Source organism: Rhinoderma darwinii, chromosome 1, assembly GCF_050947455.1.
Source record: "Rhinoderma darwinii isolate aRhiDar2 chromosome 1, aRhiDar2.hap1, whole genome shotgun sequence".
Classification (NCBI taxonomy): Eukaryota; Metazoa; Chordata; class Amphibia; order Anura; family Rhinodermatidae; genus Rhinoderma; species Rhinoderma darwinii.
In genome coordinates, this window is record NC_134687.1 from 389,126,470 (window position 1) to 389,146,697 (window position 20,228).

Below are 20,228 nucleotides of genomic sequence, written 5' to 3' on the forward strand. Positions count from 1 at the left end.
CCGTTACGGACGCGGCGATACCAATTATGTATAGTTAATTTGTTTGTTTATATATTTTTATTAATAATAAAGGACTGATAAGGGAAAAAGGGGGATTTTTACTTTTATTACTTTTAAATCTTTTATTTTCTTATTTTTACACATCTTTTTTTAACTTTTTTTTTACTTTATTACTTTGTCCCACTAGGGGACATGAGGGCAGGAGGCTCTGATCGCTATTCTAATACACTGCACTACATGCGTAGTGCAGTGTATTAGAACTGTCAGCTACTCACTGACAGCAAGCATAGTGGGTCCTGACGTTGTCAGGACCCACTAGGCTTCCGTCTATGGCATAGCCGGACGCCATTGTTTGGTGTCCGGTTGCCATAGTCACCATCGCCGGCCGCTATCGCGTAGCAGGCCGGCGATGGCAGCTTAACCCCTAAAATGCTGCGATCTCTATAGAACGCGGCTTTTAAGGGGTTAATCGGCGGGGACACAGCGATCGGTCCCCGCTGTAGGAGCTGTGACAGCTGCTGAACAAGACAGCAGCGTCACAGCTCCTGTATGTGTCGGGAGGACGGCCGAAACGGCCGTTACTCCCGTGACGTACTATTACGTCATGGAGCGCGAACGATACAGCTGCCATGACGTAATAGTACGTCAAGGAGCGGGAAGGGGTTAACCAGGAATTAAAGCAAAGTAGAGGTGAAATTTACCAAAATGTTTTTTTGTTTTTTTTTGCCGATATTCATTTGTAATACATTTTTTTTGTACCACAGAAGGTTTTACCGAGAAATGCAACTTAATATTTTATTGCCCAGGTTCTGCAGTTTTTAGAAATATCCGACATGTGACTCTAGTGTGCTAATGGACAAAAATACCGGCCTCAGAAGCAAAGGAGCAACTAGAGGATTTTGGGGCCTCCTTTTTATTAGAATATATTTTAGGCACCATGTCAGGTTTGACGAGGTCTTGTGGTGCCAAAACAGTGGAAACACCACAAAAGTTAATTTTGGAAACTACTCCTCTCAAGGAATTTATCTAGGGGTACAGTTCGCATTTTGACCACACAGGTTTTTCGCTAAATATATTGGAATTCGTCTGTAAAAGTGAAAATCTACTTTTTTTATGAAAAAAACAGACATTTTTAATATTTACAAGGAATAAAGGAAAAAAAGAACCACAACATTTGTAAAGCAATTGTTCCCGATTATGGCAATACTTCATATGTGGTAATAAACTGCTGTTTGGTCCCACTGCAGGGCTCAGAAGGGAAGGAGCGCCATTTGGATTTTGGAACACGGATTTTACTGGATTGGTTTTCGGTGCCATATCGTGTTTGCAATGCCCTGGAGGGACCAAAACAGTGGAAACCCCCCAACAGTGACCCCATTTTGGAAGCAACACCCCCTCAATTTTTCTAGGGGTATAGTGAGCATTTAGACCGCACAGGTCTTTTGTAGAGTTTATTAGATGTAGGCTGCGAAAATGAATATCAAAAATCCACTAAAATGTTGAATTTTCATATTTTCACAAGGGATAAAGGAGTAAAAACACCCAAACGTTTGTAAAGCAATTTCTCTCGAGTACGGAAATACCCCACATGGGGTCATACATTTTTTTCATTAGAATGAATTAACCCTTTCAGGACTGATCCATTTTTTGCTTTCTTCTTTTTGTTTTTCACTCCCCACATTCCAAGAGCCATAACTTATTTATTTTTCCGTCAATAGAGTGGCGTGAGGGCTTATTTCTTGCGGGAGGAGTTGTAGTTTCTATTGACACCATTTAAAGTACCATAAAATGTACTTGGAAACTGAAAAAAAAATCTTTGCGGGATGAAATTGGGAAAAACTGCGATTCCTCCATTGTTTTGGGGTTTCGTTTTATGGCTTTCGCTATGCGGTAAAAATTAAAACTTTACTTTATTCTGCGGCTCAATACAATTATGGTGTTTTTTTTAAATATTTTACTAGTTTTACAAAGAAAAATCTATTTGTTAAAATAAAAAATTGTTTTGTTTCAACACATTCTAAGAGCCATAACGTTTTTATTTTTCGGTCGATTGATCGGTGTGAGGGCTTATTTTTTGCGAGGCCAGCTGTAGTTTTTATTGGTACAATTTTTAGTGACCATAAAAAGTGATCAAAAAGTTGTATATCCTGGCTGGAGGTAATGTATATTCATTGTCATGACACATGAGTAGCGTTATAATGTGTTTATGTGACTGCAAATAGCGATATAGCTATATCGCTATCTGCAGTGTAAATGAATGGAGAGAAGAGTATGATGCTGATTGGTCAGCGTCATACACTCCTCTGTACAATGCCCACTTGGTCATATAGTAAAACACGCCCAGTCCATTGAGAAACTCATTAGCATAAAGCTAATATAGGTCATAACTCAGTCAAAAATGATCGTTTTTCTAAATAAAAAACACTGCTGTAATCTACATTACAGCGCCGATCACATTATGTACAATATAGGCCACTTATAATGTGGTGACAGAGCCTCTTTAATTCTTTTACACATTTTACTAGTCCCCTTAGGGGACTTGAACCAGCGATCATTGGATTGCTGGTACAATACAATGCAATACTAATGTATTGCAGTATATTGTTTTTTTTACAGGCTTTTGTAACAGCACGATCGCTGTTCCTGTCCGTTTGTCCCGGGTGTCAGCTGTAATACACAGCTGACACCCGCAGCGTATGAAGCAGGCTCAGCACGTGAGCCGGCTCCATACATCAACCGCCGCACCATGACGTGCTATTAAGTCATAGTGCACAAAACATTGTGCCCAGTTTGTGCCACTGAAGATAAATACTTCATAAAACGTTAAGCGGGTTCTCCCGGGTATGGCGATGCCATATATGTGGACGCAAACTGCTGTTTGGGCACGCTGCAGGGCTCAGAAGGGAGGGAGCGCCATTTTTCTTTTAGAGTGCAGATTTTGCTTGGTAGTAGTTTGGAGTTTTACTGGTATTTCAGTTTATATTGTTGGCGCATATGTAATCTGTGCAGAGTACATCAGGGTATATGTAATCTGTGCCGAGTACATCAAGGTATATGTAATCTGTGAGGAGTACATCAAGGTATATGTAATATGTGAGGAGTACATCAAGGTATATGTAATATGTGAGGAGTACATCAGGGTATATGTAATCTGTGAGGAGTACATCAGGGTATATGTAATCTGTGAGGAGTACATCAAGGTATATGTAATATGTGCGGAGTACATCAGGGTATATGTAAGCTGTGAGGAGTACATCAGGGTATATGCAAGCTGTGCGGAGTACATCAGGGTATATGTAATATGTGCGGAGTACATCAGGGTATATGTAATATGTGCGGAGTACATCAGGGTATATGTAATATGTGAGGAGTACATCAGGGTATGTGTAAACTGTGAGGAGTACATCAGGGTATATGTAAGCTGTGCGGAGTACATCAGGGTATATGTAATATGTGCGGAGGACATCAGGATATATGTAATATGTGAGGAGTACATCAGGGTATATGTAAGCTGTGCGGAGTACATCAGGGTATATGTAATCTGTGCGGAGTACATCAGGGTATATGTAAGCTGTGAGGAGTACATCAGGTTATATGTAATCTGTGCGGAGTACATCAGGGTATATGTAATATGTGCGGAATACATCAGGGTATATGTAAGATGGGCGGAGTGCATCAGCGTATGTGTAAACTGTGAGGAGTACATCAGGGTATATGTAATATGTGCGGAGTACATCAGGGTATATTTAAGCTGGGCGGAGTACATCAGGGTATATGTAAGCTGTGAGGAGTACATCAGGTTATATGTAATCTGTGCGGAGTACATCAGGGAATAATAAGAGGGTATAATAATGCAGTAAATAAATAATTATCCACAGATATGTAGCCAGTGTCGCACTGATAAATGGTGCCCGATCTTATCTGGTTTTGGAACACTCCGCACATTTTGCATCGCTATATTCTGAGAGCCAGAACTTTTGTATTTTTTTTTTCTCCACCGGAGCTGCGTGAGGGCTTATTTGTTGCGGGACAGTGTGTAGTTTTCATTGTACCATTTTGGGGTACATGCGTTTTTTTGATCACTTTTTATTCCATTTTTTTTGCAAGCAAGGTGACCAACAACCATCAATTCGGACAACGTTTTTTGGTTTCATATTTCTTACAGCATTCGTGCGCTATAAATGACAATTTTACTTTATTCTGTGGGTCGATACGATTACGGCGATACCATATGTATATCGGTTTTTTTATATTTTGCATCGTTTGCACAATAAAATCACTTATTTATAAAATAATTTATCTTGTGTGTCACCATATTCTGAGAGCTATAACATTTTTATTTTTCAGTCAGAAAAGCTGTGTAAGGGCTTGTTTTTTGCGGGACGGGTTGTCGTTTTTATTGGTACTGTTTTGGGGTACATACGACTCACATTTGATCACTTTTTATTCTATATTTTGGGAGGAGTAGTGACCAAAAAAAAATAGCGATTCTGGCATTGTTTTTTATTGATTTTTTTTTCATCGTGCGGGAAAAATAACATTATAGTTTTATAGTTTGGGTCATTAAGAAAGCGGTGATACCAAATATGTGTACTTTTTTTTTTTTTTAACGTTTTCATTTTTTTCCTATAATAAAAAAACTTATTATAGGGAAAAAAGCAGTTCTTGTTTTTTTAAACATAACTCTTATTTTTACACTTTAATTAACTTTTTTCTTTTGTCCCACTAGGGGACTTGAAAACTTGCAGCTTTGATTGCTGCTATAATACATTACACTACCTATGTTGTGTAATGTATTCTAACGGTCATTGTGACGTGACAGTCACACTGACAGGAAGCTTAGGACCACCAGCCAGAGGCTGGTCCTCCTAGTCTTCCGTACATGGCAACCCGGAGGCCAATGTCTGGCCCCCTGCTGCCACGACCAGCACAAAGTGGGGGCTGCCGCTATGCTTCAAACCCCTTAAATGCGGCGATCGCAATCGGTCGCTGCATTTAAGGGATTAATTGGCAAAATCAGTGGCGATGGTCTGCTGGCCGGCAACAGTGGACTGTCAGCTGTCGGAGACAGCTGACCTCCTGGTTCACTGACACTGTACGTTAGGACTGTGTGCGCCGGGAACTGCTCCGCAACTGTACGTCCTGGTGCGGGAAGCAAGCCCTCTCCAGGGCGTACAGTTGCGGCATAGCGCGGGAAGAGGTTAATGTCAATATTTAGGCGCCAAATCGATGGATGGATAGATAGATATCTCATTACTACCTCTTGGGGAAGGGAATTTTAACCCCTTCCCAACATTTGAGGTATCCATACGCCAAAGTCGGGTAGGGGAAGTATGGAGCGGGCTCACGGAGTGAACCCGCTCCATACGATGCCGGTGTCGGCTGTATGTTACAGCCGACACTTCAGAGTAACGAGCGGCAAAATAAAGTGTTTTTTTTAATGTAAAAAAATAAATTAAAAAAAAAATAAAAAAACACCCTTTTCCCATTTTCCCCCTAGAGCATAGTAAAAAAATAAACATAATTGGTATCGCCGCGTCCGTAAAAGTCTGAACTATTACAATATATAATTATTTAACCCGCATGGTGAACGCGTAAAAAAATTGTAAACGCAGAATATCTATTTTTTGGTCACCTCATCTCCTACAAAAAATTTAACAAAAAGTTGCATGTACCCCAGATGGTATCATTAAAAGCTACAGCTTATGCCACAAAAAATAAGCCCTCATACCACATAATCGACGGAAAAATAAAAACGTTATGACTCTCGGAATTTGGCGACACAAAATATATTTTATCTCTTATGTGTACATAGTTACATAGTTAGTACGGCTGAAAAAAGACACATGTCCATCAAGTTCAACCAAGGGAAGGGAAAAGGGAAGGAAAAATTTCTACACATAGGAGCTAATATTTTTTTGTTCTAGGAAATTATCTAACCCTTTTTTAAAGCCATCTACTGTCCCTGCTGTGACCAGCTCCTGCGGTAGGCTATTCCATAGATTCACAGTTCTCACTGTAAAGAAGCCTTGTCGCCTCTGCAGCTTGAACCTTTTTTTCTCCAGACGGAGGGAGTGCCCCCTTGTTTTTTGAGGGGGTTTTACAAGGAACAGGATTTCACCATATTTTTTGTATGTGCCATTAATATATTTATATAAGTTAATCATGTCCCCCCTTAGTCGTCTTTTTTCAAGGCTAAATAGGTTTAATTCTTTCAATCTTTCCTCATAACTTAAATTCTCCATGCCCCTAATTAGCTTCGTTGCTCTTCTTTGTATTTTTTCCAACTCCAGGGCATCCTTTCTATGAACTGGAGCCCAGAACTGGACTGCATATTCTAGATGAGGCCTCACTAATGCTTTGTAAAGTAGTAATATTACATCCCTGTCCCGCGAGTCCATGCCTCTTTTAATACACGACAATATCCTGCTGGCCTTTGAAGCAGCTGATTGACACTGCATGCTGTTATTGAGTTTATGATTTACAAGTACACCCAGATCCTTCTCAACAAGTGAATCCGCCAGTGTAGCTCCCCCTAGGACATATGATGCATGCAGGTTGTTGGTACCCAGATGCATAACTTTACATTTATCTACATTAAACTTCATCTGCCAAGTGGACGCCCAAACACTTAGTTTGTTTAAATCTGCCTGTAATTCATGAACATCTTCCATAGTCTGAACTATATTACATAGCTTGGTGTCATCTGCAAAAATAGAAATAGTGCTATTAATCCCATCCTCTATATCATTAATAAATAAGTTGAATAATAGGGGTCCCAGCACTGAACCCTGGGGTACACCACTTATAACCGGTGACCATTTAGAGTAGGAATCATTGACCACAACTCTCTGGATACGGTCCTTGAGCCAATTCTCAATCCAATTACAAACTATATTTTCTAAACCTATAGTCCGTAATTTACCCATTAGGCGTCTATGGGGGACAGTGTCAAATGCCTTTGCAAAGTCCAAAAACACTAAATCCACAGCGGCCCCTCTGTCTAGACTTCTGCTCACCTCTTCATAAAAACAGATTAGGTTAGTTTGACAACTTCTGTCCTTAGTAAAACCGTGCTGGCTGTCACTTATAATGCTATTTATTGTCACATAATCCTGTATATAGTCCCTCAATAGCCCCTCAAACATTTTCCCCACGATGGATGTTAAGCTTACTGGTCTATAATTACCCGGGGAAGACATAGAGCCCTTTTTGAAAATAGGCACCACATTTGCCCTGCGCCAGTCCCTTGGCACTATACCAGTCACTAGAGATTCTCTGAATATTATGAAAAGGGGGACAGAAATAACTGAACTAAGCTCTTTAAGAACTCTAGGGTGTAACCCATCTGGTCCCGGGGCCTTGTGCACATTTATTTTATTTAATTTAGCTTGGACCATCTCTACATTCATCCAATTCAGTATATCAACTGATATATTAACAGCACTGGCACCGGCTACATCAGCTGCTCCTTCTTCAGTTGTATATACAGAGCTAAAGAACCCATTTAGTAACTCTGCCTTCTCTTGATCCCCTGTGATCAACTCCCCATTACCATTATCTAGGGGTCACACATGTTCAGACCTGGGCTTTTTTGCATTTATATGCTTGAAGAATTTTTTGGGATTTGTTTTACTATCCTTGGCCACCTGCCTTTCATTTTGTATTTTTGCTAATTTTATTACATTTTTACAGATTTTATTAAGCTCCTTATATTTTACAAAGGCTACAGCTGTACCCTCAGATTTGTATTTTTTAAATGCCCTTTTTTTGTCATGTATTGCCCCTTTCACAGAATGTGTAAGCCATGTGGGGTTTAATTTGAGTCGTTTATACTTGTTACCTGTAGGAATAAATTTTGCACTATAATAACTCAAAGTAGATTTGAAAATCTCCCATTTATCATTTGTTCCATTATTTGACATTAGTTCTTCCCAGTCTATATCCTGAATTGCAGCCCTCATCCTGGGGAAATTGGCTTTCTTAAAATTAAATGTTTTTGCCCTCCCAGCCTGCGTTTGCTTTTTACAGTATAGGTAAAATGTAACTATATTATGATCACTGTTACCGAGGTTTTCACGAACATTGACATTCCCAACAAGATCTGCATTATTAGAAATGACCAGATCCAACAGAGCTTCACCTCTAGTCGGGTCTTCCACAAACTGGCCCATAAAATTTTCCTGCAACAGGTTGAGGAAATGTCTCCCCTTTGCAGTTGAAGCCGAACCATGACACCAATTAATATCCCGGAAATTAAAATCTCCCATTATCACTACAGTACCCGCCTGTGCAGCCCGCTCCATCTGTTTATATAGCTGAAATGTGTAGAAAAAACTATATATTTGGTATCGCCGTAATCGGATTGACCCACAGAATAAAGTTAACATGTTGTTTTAATTGCACAGTGAATTCTGTAAAAACGACGCGCAAAATACAATGGAGGAATCGCTGTTTTTTTCATTTTCTACCCCACAAATATATTTTTTCCCGCTTCCTACTACATTATATGGCACAATAAATGGCGATACAAAAAACGAAACCTCGTCCCGCAAAAACCAAGCGCTCATAGGACTATATCGACGGAAAAATAAAGACGTTATGGGTTTTGGAAGGTGGGGAGGAAAAAACGAAAATGAAAATCTAAAAAAGGAGGCGGGAAGGGGTTAAAGGTTGACTACTCTAACTGTAAAGTACCCTTTTCATTCACAATTCCCTTGCCTTCACATGTAAACAACATCCCCCGTTCTTTTGTACAGTTTTTGGAATGAAGAAGTCATGTGCCAGTTTTTGTATTGAATTGTATTGTTAAGATGAGAACTTTTAAGGCATCTTTTTTCCATGATCAACAAGCCCAATTTAATGACCTCTTCCAAGTGGGCTATGAGGGGTATACAGAAGATCCACCAATTGCTTGTTGAGCTTCTTGCCTTCAGCTGCCCTGCCTGATCATATAAACAAATTGAGTAACCTTAAAGGCAAGATTGATCGTAGAGGTTTACTTGTGGCTTTTAAAGGGTTAATAGTTAACACTGCTTGTTAGATAACAGTAACAAAGCAAGACCTTTTTGGAGTCATTTCCTTTTATTGTAAGCAAATATAAGCCAAAAATCATCATCAATAGACACGTGAAGTGAAAAGCTGTAGGGCGTGAATTTGTCATCTAAAAAAATATGCCAGGGTCGCTGCAATAGGACAATAGAAGTAAACGTGAAATGCTTGAATAAAGTCAAAAATGTTGACACTCAACCATAAAAATAAGTTATTACACTACCTTGCAACCTTGCAGCTGGACTCGATCAGATCATTCTCGATATCCAGGAGGCTTGGAGGAAGGCTGAATTCCATGGGAGAGGTCAGTCTCTTTAAGCAAAGTAATCCTACGCAGAATTTGGCACCCATCTCTTCAAGCTCCTTTGTCCCAATCTGCAAACCCTGGAGCAAAAAGAAATGTTTCATTCAACTACATGGAAAACAGATAATCTGTAACAGTTCATAAATCACTTCTGAAGCGATTGATCTAGCAACGCAGATACAGTTTACCAACCAGATTAAAAATACTCTAAAGCGGAAAACAATTAAAGAAGGACTCCAGCCAAATACATGAGGTCATTGTTTAAAACTCTTCTCCAAGACGAAAAAATATTAGTTCCCATTAATGGAACCCTAAATACGTATATTGGTTCTCCAGGGCTCCATGACTTGGAAAGGTTTATAAAATCACATCGATTGGACGTGACTCATCTCTGAAGATCATCTAATCCTGAATTACATACGGCACTAATATGTCTCAGGTTTTCCTTTATGTTAAACCTTACAAGGTTTTGTGGAAGGACATGATCGGAATATGAAATTAGCTGCATACACAATTTTTTTTTTATTTGAAGCTTAAAAGGGGCCGTTTTTTTTTTCCGTGCGGGGGAACCTTCCACTAAAAGAAAAATCCATGTAATGCCCAAATGTGCCAGTTCCTCAAAAGTGAGAGATAATCTCGGTAGCCACTTTCCACTTTATCAGGGGACCACCCCCACCCCTTTTTTATTTTTTAAATACAAGCTTTTAAAGAGGACCTGTCAGCTGTTTTAATAAATACTTGTATTACCCACAATATAACAATCGTAGAGCATTATTTCTTAGAACTCTGCACAGTTCCTCAGTAATCCCTCCTACAAATTTATGAATAAATTGACAACCGGGTGTTACCATTGGAGGGAGGAGTCCCTACAAATTCTAACACAATCCAATCACTGCTCACACGGTGTAGGGACACACCCATCTTACAAGTGGAATTTATTCTAAGGCCTCATTCACACGACAGTGTTTCCCGGCCGGGTGCCGGCCGTTCATAAATCGGCCGGCACCCGGCTGCATTAGGAATAATAGACCCCTAATGGGGCTATTCACACGACCGTTTTTTTGACGGCCGGGAAAACCGGCCGTCAAAAAAATAGGACATGCTCTATTTTCGGCCGGGTACCCGGCTCCCATAGAAGTCTATGGGGCCGGGTAATACACGGCCATCACCGGAATGTGATGGCCGGGTTTTCCGTCGCTTGCCGTCTATCTCCTCCTCCTCACAGCGCAGAGTGCATGTGAGGAGGAGGAGTTGATGCCATTCGGACGAATGGCTGTACGCTGTACACTGTGTGGCAGGGCCGGGGTGTACAGCAGGTGGAGGGAGCGCTGCGCTGGCTCCCTTCCCCTGCTTGTTTTAAAAGCGCCCTGGCCCGGCGACACCTTCCACGGCACCGCTAGCAGCTGCTGCTACTACTGTACCGACGCCACTATAGCAGAGCAGGGAGGTATCTCCCCGCTCTGCTATGTGCGAGCCCCACTTTAGCTCCTTGAAGGAGCGGAATCCCTGTGTTTTCGGGGATTCCGCTCCTGGACAGAGCGCTTGATGTCTCTGTCCATATCTGGGCAGTGACATCAGGGGAAACTCCTGAAGCGGAATCCCCGAACACATGGGGATTCCCCTTCAGGAGTTGCCGCGGATGTCACTGTCCAGATCTACCCGGCCCGGAACGGATGCAAAACTTTATGCAAACCGGCCGGGCAAAATGGCCGATTTTACCGGCCGACACTCGGGCGGGACCCGGTCGTGTGAATCCCGCCTAAGTGTAATAACAGAGGACTGGCACAACACAGAGTTCTAAGAAAAGATGCTCTGGAATTGTCATTTGTATGGGGAATACAAATACTAACTAAAACAGACCTTTCAGGAGAGCAAAAAAGTCGTCTTTAACCGGTTACCGACCGCCGGTTGTGTATATACATCCAGAGTTCGGGGTCCTTAAAACCCGCAATATAGCGTATTTACGGCGCAGGTTTTAGCTTGCTGCCAGAGCTGAATGTCGGGTCCCTGGCAGTCAGTGACTCCCGGGGACCATGAGGAGAAGATAGAAGCAGCTAGACCCAGCACAGCCCTGTTAGTGACAATAGTCACTATAAGAGGACTGATGTGCAGCCCCAGTTACAGTGGAAAAATATGGTGTAAAAGAAGAAAAAATAAAAAATAAAGTCCCACAAAGGTGTTTCCTGACCTTTGAAGGACAGACCATAATAATAAAAAAAAATAAACGTTAAATAAAGTACCAAAAAAATGTAATAATAAAGACACATAAAATACCAGACCAAAAAAAATGCCCCAAATTATTTTCGTAACGCTAGCCCTGACCCAATTAGACATGTTATATATAAAAATTTACGGTAGACAATGACAATCACAAATCAATAGGTCTATTTTAGGCTAAAACCAATTTACCAGAAAAAAATGCTAAAAAGCAAAAAAAGCATTTTTTTTTTATTTTTTTACTATCATTTTCAAACTTTAAGGCTAGAAATTCGAAAAAAGCAAAAAGGGTGTGTACAAAAGGAACTTTAATATTAGGCAAAGATGTATGTTATTTTTTAAATCGCGGCAAAAAAAAACAAAACTGCTATATTTCTATAGGGGGTTGGAAAATGATATACCTATATAATCCCTAAATTTATGTGAATGCAAAAATTGGCTAGTGCATTCCTGCAGTTTTGGCGTTTCTTGAACGCACGCACGCACATGTGAACATAGACATTTGTGGTATGTATGAACTCCTCACATCTTACAGTTCTTTGCAGAGGACGAACATGGTCTACATAAGAGATCTGCTCGAGTAAGCATTTTAGTCTCAAAGTAGAATTTTCTTGAACTTTTTGCTTATAATCACCGTTTGATGGAAAGTTGCGTAAAGTTGGTTATATGTATAAATGATGAAGTTGTATTTTTATACACTATGCTGTGCGCGCTCCAAAAAATTGTTCAGTATATATTTTTAATACATTTGTGGATGGCTATATATTGCACGGCCTCTGTTCAGTGTTTTTGAGAGGACAATCTCATGCTGATGTAGATGCTTGTGGTATATATGAACTTTGCAGACCTTAGTCTATTATTTTTACATTGTTTTCGTGTGTAAACCTCTTCTTGTAAATGTATGTTATAATGTATTTTTCTTTTTTCAAATAATACCTGTATGCTACAGGGTTACGTACAGGTGGATTTGGCTGCCAACAACACTTCAAGACAACTGCAATTGTCAGGTTGGATGCTCTGAGGAAATATATAGGGCTTGGGGGAGCACTCACATTTTGAGCTGTGTACTATAAGTATTTTATAGGCTGTTACTTTTTTTTACAATTCCATTTGGTCTCCTCAATTCTGTAATTATATGAAGATATGTGCATGTAGACATAGGCATAAGTGGTATATATGTACTCTGCACATATTTAACTTATTTTTAAGATTTGTAGCGCACCTAATTTTCTGCTTGGCTCATATTTTTAGCCTCAAATATAAAAATTTGATGCATTTTTTAATGAAAAATTGCGCAACAGTGCCTGTGTGTATAATGCGCGAAGTGGCATTCTTACTATGCCACTCCCAGCTGTCAATGTTCAGAAAATATATAGGTATGGGGGTTTAGTATGTTTTTTTTTTTATTTTGTAGTTTAGGTTTTATTTGTATATGTCAAAAATGTGAACATTTTCCTGGCTTCCAGAGGTGCAAAATGTCCATAAACCCCAGTCAGTGAAAGAGTTAAAGGGCTTCAAAGCGGTGATTCATCTGCCGGAGGGAGGCTGCCGGGGAAATGTACACGGCGCCCATTGATTTAGTTTCACGCATAGTGGAAGACGCAAAGTAGATCGAATAAAAAGCCCTTTGTGATGTCATACTGTATATTGTTAATATACGAACTCCGGAATGATTACTTTTTTTTACTATTAGTTCCTCACTGCACAAGCATATATTTGTTTGTTTTTGCACTTGTATTTATTCAGTGGCAACAAATCCCATTGCCCATGCCCATCTAAGAACTTACAATGTTATTGCCCTACTGATACAGCAAACACGCACCGTCACTACTTGTTGTCGAACCAGGTGTTTTAAACAAGTAGATTTTAATTTATGGGATTCATTTCAGAATAGGAGGACGGGGCATTAATCAGATGACCGCATCGAGTATTATCAAGAAATCAATGTGCTGGCAGGATAATACTTTGTCTCTGTCAAATCTAAAACCACTTAGTGACCAAGAGGCTATACAGGAACAATATATAATACAAAGTGAACATAAACCTGGGTATGACTGGACCATGTGGAGAAAAGAAGTCTAAATTTCTATGAAAATCGTACAATGGTAAACCAGCCAATAAAGTTACAAATAAAAAAATAAAAATAAAAAGTGTGTCAAATTCCATAAATGACCACAAAAATATTATTGTTGTGACTAAAGTTATCATTTAAAACATTTTTGCTGTCAAGTTTTAAATCCCCTCTTTTTCAAGTCAGCAGTAAACTTCACAAGGACCACTGCTGGCCGTGTATTTCAAAATTATTACAATACAATGTTAGGAACTATACACACTTTTTTTTTATCAGAATATTAGAAAACAGATTATAAAATTGTATTACCATCATGCGATCTACCATGGAACTTCTCCTTCATAGAGGACTTGTAAGCTCTCCTGACTGTTTTAGTAAATTTCCTCATGAAATAACATAGCTGGAGCACAATTTTTTAGTACTCCACATTGTGCCGTTCCTCTCTTATTCTTCTGGGAAATGTAGAAATTAATTTCCCCTTGTGAATTGGGCATGACCCACCCACTCTCACAGTGTCCAATCAGCGTAGACCGTGTCAGGCTGAGTAGAGGCACATCCTGTGAAAAGGGGGATGGTAATGCCCAGTTGTCACAATGTAGAGTTCTAAGAAAAAAATACGCCAGAATAATTTAACATTTTTAAATGAAAGTATTTACAGTCGCCTCCTGGTCCCAGTTCTTGGTTTCATTACAAACATCTCCAAGCCTACTAACACGCTTTAATTTTTTTAAGTTTAGGACATAAAATACAAATGTATATCTGTAAAGCACGTACATAAATACTGTACATGTATATACTGAATGTACAACTTAAAATCATGTGTTATTTGCCAATGCTGCTCCGTTTTATACTAGAATTCTGGGAATGCCTAAGGTCAGGGACAAAAAATGAGAGCCTTCTATATATATATGACAGATAAAACATGCCATGTAACATGACTGCGCCAGATGAAGTCCTCTTGTTTGTACCGGTCAATCATATGACATCACTTCCTGCCTCAGCGACCTCTGGATCTAGTCTCCTTACAGACCGAATTGTCGCGATCACAGACAAGAATTTAAATAGGGGCCTGGGAGACACCAGGACAAGGAGGTTCTACCCTGAAGAAGTTATTGAAGATGGCTCCCCATTCATAGGTTAAGTTTGGAGGTTTGAACTAGTGGAGAGAATTATGATAACCAGGAAAAGATCATGGTAATGTGCATAGGAGGTAGTGGTCGTGTTAGACTGGTAAACGGCAGTTTTGTGTTTTGTTTTTTTTTGAGGAATTGGGCATTAAATTTGAGAAAATCTGCAGCTCCTGGGCAAGATTTTGGGGTGTTGTGTGGTATACATCTGATTTGATAGGCTGGATGGCACAGTGTAGGGTAGCCAAGGTTGGTCTCAGCAACTTAATCAAAATCATCAAATATTTCCTGGCAAAAGTTGATTACCTGAGAGTACTGGCAGAAAGGGCTTCTCTTACACTGTAGCACCCACACAGTGTACAGCACCCCACACTCCGCAGTTTGATGGAGAGTACAGTGGATACTTTCAGTGCAACTTGGTTGACAATTACGGGCATCTTCCAGATGTATTTTAAAACGGCATTTGCGGAATGTGACTGGTGCGTTTATAATTTTGGATTCTGACAGACACGGCAAAGTATATAAAAATGACTTTTAAAAGGAAGTGATCCTTCATGAGAGCACACTGAGCTATACAGAATAGAAGTATTTTCATTTATAATCCCTGCTCCGCGTTCTGCACTCATGTCTTGTAAGAATCCAAATCATCAACCTGTCCTTTGCTGGAAAGAGGTTCCAGATTACTGGATGGTGGATCTAAGAGATTTGTTCATCAGCATCCTAACCGACTAGAGCTCTGCATGTACTCCAGAACTACATGCAAACCTGCAGAACATTGGAAAGCAAGGAGCCGTGCAACAACCTTTCCATCTCGGGATCAAATGTTTTAGTTTAGCAGAAGCAGAATCTTAAAATAGAGCGAAGCAGATGTGTCAGGACAATAGTACACGTAAAATAAGCTACAGGCATGTGCGGGGTCTTCTAGTGGTACTTATTTCCCTTTTACATTACAAAGAAATGTATATACAAGACAGTGGCACTGCTCACGGCAGTTAAAGTCTATATACCTTGAATGGTTTTTTTGTTAGATAAATTTTTTTGTAGTTTGGAGCACTTTTTTCATTGACCTTTATTTTAAAAAAAATTCTACTTTTTATGATATAGCTTCCATGTATCCTGTATACATAGAAACTGTATTGTTCTCTCTGAAACCAATAGTTTAGCTGAACTGACGGCTCGGCTGGCAGCAGAAGCTGCATGTCTCTGACAACCAGGATCCAGCTAATATCGATCGCATCTAAGTTGATGAACTTAGATGCGATCGATATTAGCAGGATCCTGTGTCAGATAGATGCAGTACCCGCCCTCAGCCGAGCCGTCAGTTCAGCTGAACTGACAAAACCGGCTGAGAGAGAACAATACAGGCTCTTTGAATACAGGATACATAGAAGTCGTATCCTAAAAAGTAAAAGCATTTAATAAAATTGCTTGAAAAAAAACATAGACTTAATTTTAAAAAAAAATGTTCAAAAGATGAACATAGCCTTTAAATCAGATTTGTAAAACTGTATGAATTTCCAAAGTCATTAAGAAGTTGAGCAGCCATTCCAGGAGTTGATCCCCTATATCCAACAGGCGGCCCCCAGGCTAGTAGTACTATGCTTTGAAAGTGGGACAACATTTTTAATAACACTATAAATTCCGACAAACCATTATTTCATTTTATTGTGACTCCTAAAATTTTCTCTGGGACCGCTTTATTGCACTGTCAATCTCCACCTTCCACACCCTATACAAATGTACATAAGTACATACTAAGTAATACATACTCTAGCCATATTCCTCTTCCTAGCAGCAGGTGCCCGAAAGTCATATGAGGCGCCACAAGAACAGATCCAGCATGTCACCTGCTGGAAGGGTCTTCTGTCATGAAGCAGTAGGCCAAACATACTGTATATGGGGCTGCTTAATAGACAGGGTGGTTACAAGATTATTCATTAGGGAGTCTTGCAGACGAATGAATAATTCCAATGGGACATCCTCTGGGTTGTTGCGGTGGTTTCTAACTTTCCAATAAAATAAATGTTGTGAGTGTAGTAAACCACAATAACAAAGAATAGATAATAAAAATAATGTATATATAGAGAATACGTACAAACATCGAAAACAAGAATATGTCATTGGAATGTCCCTGGTATATAGTAACAGTAGGCAGGTAAATTACAAGAAAATAAACAGAATCATGTAAACGATATAGGGAAACATCACGCGCTATTGTACCATACAAACATATGAAAAAATGAGGACAAGGGCATCTAGTGGGAATTTACAGAACTACACAGGCATTTCAACAGAATACGTACCCATGAAAAATGTACGGAATATGAAGTCCACAAAATGAATGTTTGCGTTTTACTTTTGTCTGGGTCCACAATGTATTAGTTGTGGCATAAAAATTGCACAACAAAGTACAGTACAATGCAGGTTGTAAATGAGGTTTCAACAAAACACCATTCACAAACAGCGTAAAAAAAACCTACAGTGGATTCTAGGCATGCAGTGAATTTTCAAATACGCGGCATGCCCTACCTGGTGCGGATTTTTCCTGGGGATAACACCCATTGCAATAGGTAAAATCCACCAAGCAGATTTTGATGCAGGTTTTAATGGCTATGGACACCGTTGCAACATTTTTTTAATACATTACATGTATCATGTGAAAAAAAAATTATTAATTAGTTTTAATTTACACATTTTGCACTGTTTTGCTTTTGCAGCTTGCATGTATTACAATAAATTGCAAGATGCTCAATACTGTTCAGAGCCAATCACGGCAGCCAGGCTTTTATTTGGCTCAATATGCAGCTCATCCGGTCTTCTCTTGAAGGCAAATCTAAGCTCAATTCTGATGATATTTAATCAAATATGACCAAAATTGAGCTTAGATTTGCGTTCAGTAGAGAAGGGGGGCTGGAGAGTGAGCAGACAGAGTCCCGCTGTCATGATTGGCCCCGAATAGTATTGAGCAGCTTGCAAAAAAGTTATCAATAGCCCTAAATGCTAGTTCCATAGCATATTTGTGTGTATTTTTAGGTTGTGGGAGGAAAACCTATGGATTGCCCACACTGGTTGTAGCAAACCTTCAGCTCTAACAAGTATTAGGTCTGTATAGTTTTACCAGGTTTAAGAACATTCCAATTTGCTAAAAGCAAAAATAGGAAAGGTATGTGGGAATTATATATACACAACCTAGATATTTAAAGCGTGTATAGTTCCCTTTAATTCTTATAAAATCGGTATACCCCTATTAAACAACCGATTGTCCAAAAGGTGATCTCTCACCGGGTTATGGTTATTAGGATCTTTATTTTATTAGGTGTTCCTGGACTCATTTGTAAGTCCAATTGACTACAGTACATGTAGCAAGAACGTGACTGACAATTATTATACGTTGCTGACAAAACATGATTTGTTAATATATGTAGAAACACGACTGGCATATGGAACAAAAACGAATGAGAAAAAAAAGGAAATAGTTCACTCCCCAAGAGGAAATCAAATTTCCTTCAGCTATAATGGAAACAAGCAATTCAGAAGTGATCTCTAATGGAAAGAGATTGGAAAAGAATGGATAGGAATAGTCAAGTAGGCAGGTTAACCAAAAACACATGGAATGACATATATCCATTTAGGCAATGTAAGCAGAATCAATGTGGTATTAATAATCTGGGAGATTAACTATATGGGTTCTGCAAACAGAAAGACCCTAACATACTGATAACATTGGGATACTGAAAACAATAGAGACGTAAGGCTTCGGTTAATAGGACACCGCGACAGACTGTGGATCGGTGAACACCGCGGGTAATATTAAGAAGCTGTGAAGAGTTCATTCCATGTTATTACAGCGGTCATATTATCAGATATCCCCATTGTAATCATAAGGACGACCGGTAGATCATGCATTGCCATACCTTGTACTTCCCCTGGTCACAGCCACACAATGTGCTCTCCATTGTGTAACTTCTCTGGACGCCCAGTTCTCTCCACACCACAACACGAGCAGTAGACTCTTTGGATTTTTCCACTACAAAACTACAGCTGCTCATGGAAAATGCTGGTGCGATCTGGCTGAGAACTTTGGGAAGAGTCTGCTTGTAAACAGAAGACGTAGAGAAAAGTTAGGAAAGTTTCATTCTGTTTTTAAAAACATTTGAATTATTCAATTAAAAAAAAGTTGGAAATCTTTCCAAATCGTTTGCTTTACAGTTTTTGTATTAATTGTAAGTCATTTCAAGTTATCTTCTTCCTTCATATACGTAAAATATTTCAAAATTGTGTTGGTTACAGACAGATAACCGAAAACATGGACTTATCAATATGAGAGAATATTTTCTCGCTGGTGGTGACATTTTTTTTCTAGAAAGGTAGTGAGAAGATGAGCAGCTGTTCATCTAATCACTTCTCTTTTTATTGACTCCACGACCCCCACGTCTACCAACGTCCGAATTGTGTCAGCTGCAACAAGCACTCATACCACATACACAAATATTTATTAATAAAGTCTATACTTTTTACACAGTCCTTAACCTGTCCGTTCCACATCTTTAGAATTCAATTGGCAGACCGCTTCACCTTTTGACTGATGCAACAGTTTTCCGTCAATCAGAAATAACACTTATTGCGCTTAGAAAGGAAAAAAAATGTTTCGATACAGAGCTGGGTTTAAAAGGAATATTTTCCGCTTTATTGAAAATTTGCTTAAAAATTGTAGCGAGCACAGCCTCCGAGTTTTAAACTATTCGCTCGTTCTTATTCATGGAACCTTGATGTTTCACCTTGCATTTGTATCCACAATCACCGGTATGGGACCTCCTATTTCAAACTACTAACCAATCTCTAGAAATATAGGGAGGAGACGGTCTGCAGAAGCTCTAACCAGGATATTGAGACGAAACGTTGCATTTGGGATAATAAAGCTCTATCTTTTCTAAACACCAACTACTGGATGTGCTGCCTATTTTGTGTTTCTTTACAAGTTTGGGGATCATAGTCAAATCCCTGGGATCTGCACCCAATTTCTGTGACCAGTGCTGCTAGAACCCTGGTTCTATCTATCTATCTATCTATATATATGCTGAATCTAAAAAAAAAATTCCTTTCTATTGTGATTCAACCCAGAGCCACCTCGAGGATCCGTGTGCAGCCCGGGATCAAGAAATCCTTCTATATTTTTTTGTACTTACCCTGTATCCACTATCTTCTAGTAGATCACAGGAGGTGGCACTGACATTTGTTTGCCATACTGTCTCTTTAATACTGCAGCCATACATGAACACATTTTTCTTGCGGGAATGTCCATGGTAATCACAGTATACCTGAACAAAATACAGAAAGGAAAATTAGCTAAAATATTGACTAAAATGTTTTAAAAGGTGATGAAGACGGGCAGGAGTTATCAAAAATAAAGCAAATGAATAGTGGATGAGTTGCCCATAGAAACCAGAGAGCCTCTAAA

General features: G+C 39.4%; 1 protein-coding gene across 2 annotated transcripts in view; it reads right to left on the bottom strand.

The window, feature by feature from the left end:
* The window catches only part of AGTPBP1 (ATP/GTP binding carboxypeptidase 1), a 163,212-nt gene that overhangs the window by 24,888 nt on the left and 118,096 nt on the right, over positions 1-20,228 (bottom strand). The window contains exons 23-25 of one of the 2 annotated variants that reach the window (XM_075828721.1): positions 19,957-20,088; positions 18,685-18,861; positions 9,275-9,435 (exon numbers count right to left, since the gene is read on the bottom strand). In XM_075828721.1, the coding sequence (XP_075684836.1) occupies positions 9,275-9,435; positions 18,685-18,861; positions 19,957-20,088 (470 nt within the window). Of the gene's footprint in view, positions 1-9,274; positions 9,436-18,684; positions 18,865-19,956; positions 20,089-20,228 lie in introns of both variants that reach the window. The other variant, XM_075828714.1, reaches the window with a different exon arrangement.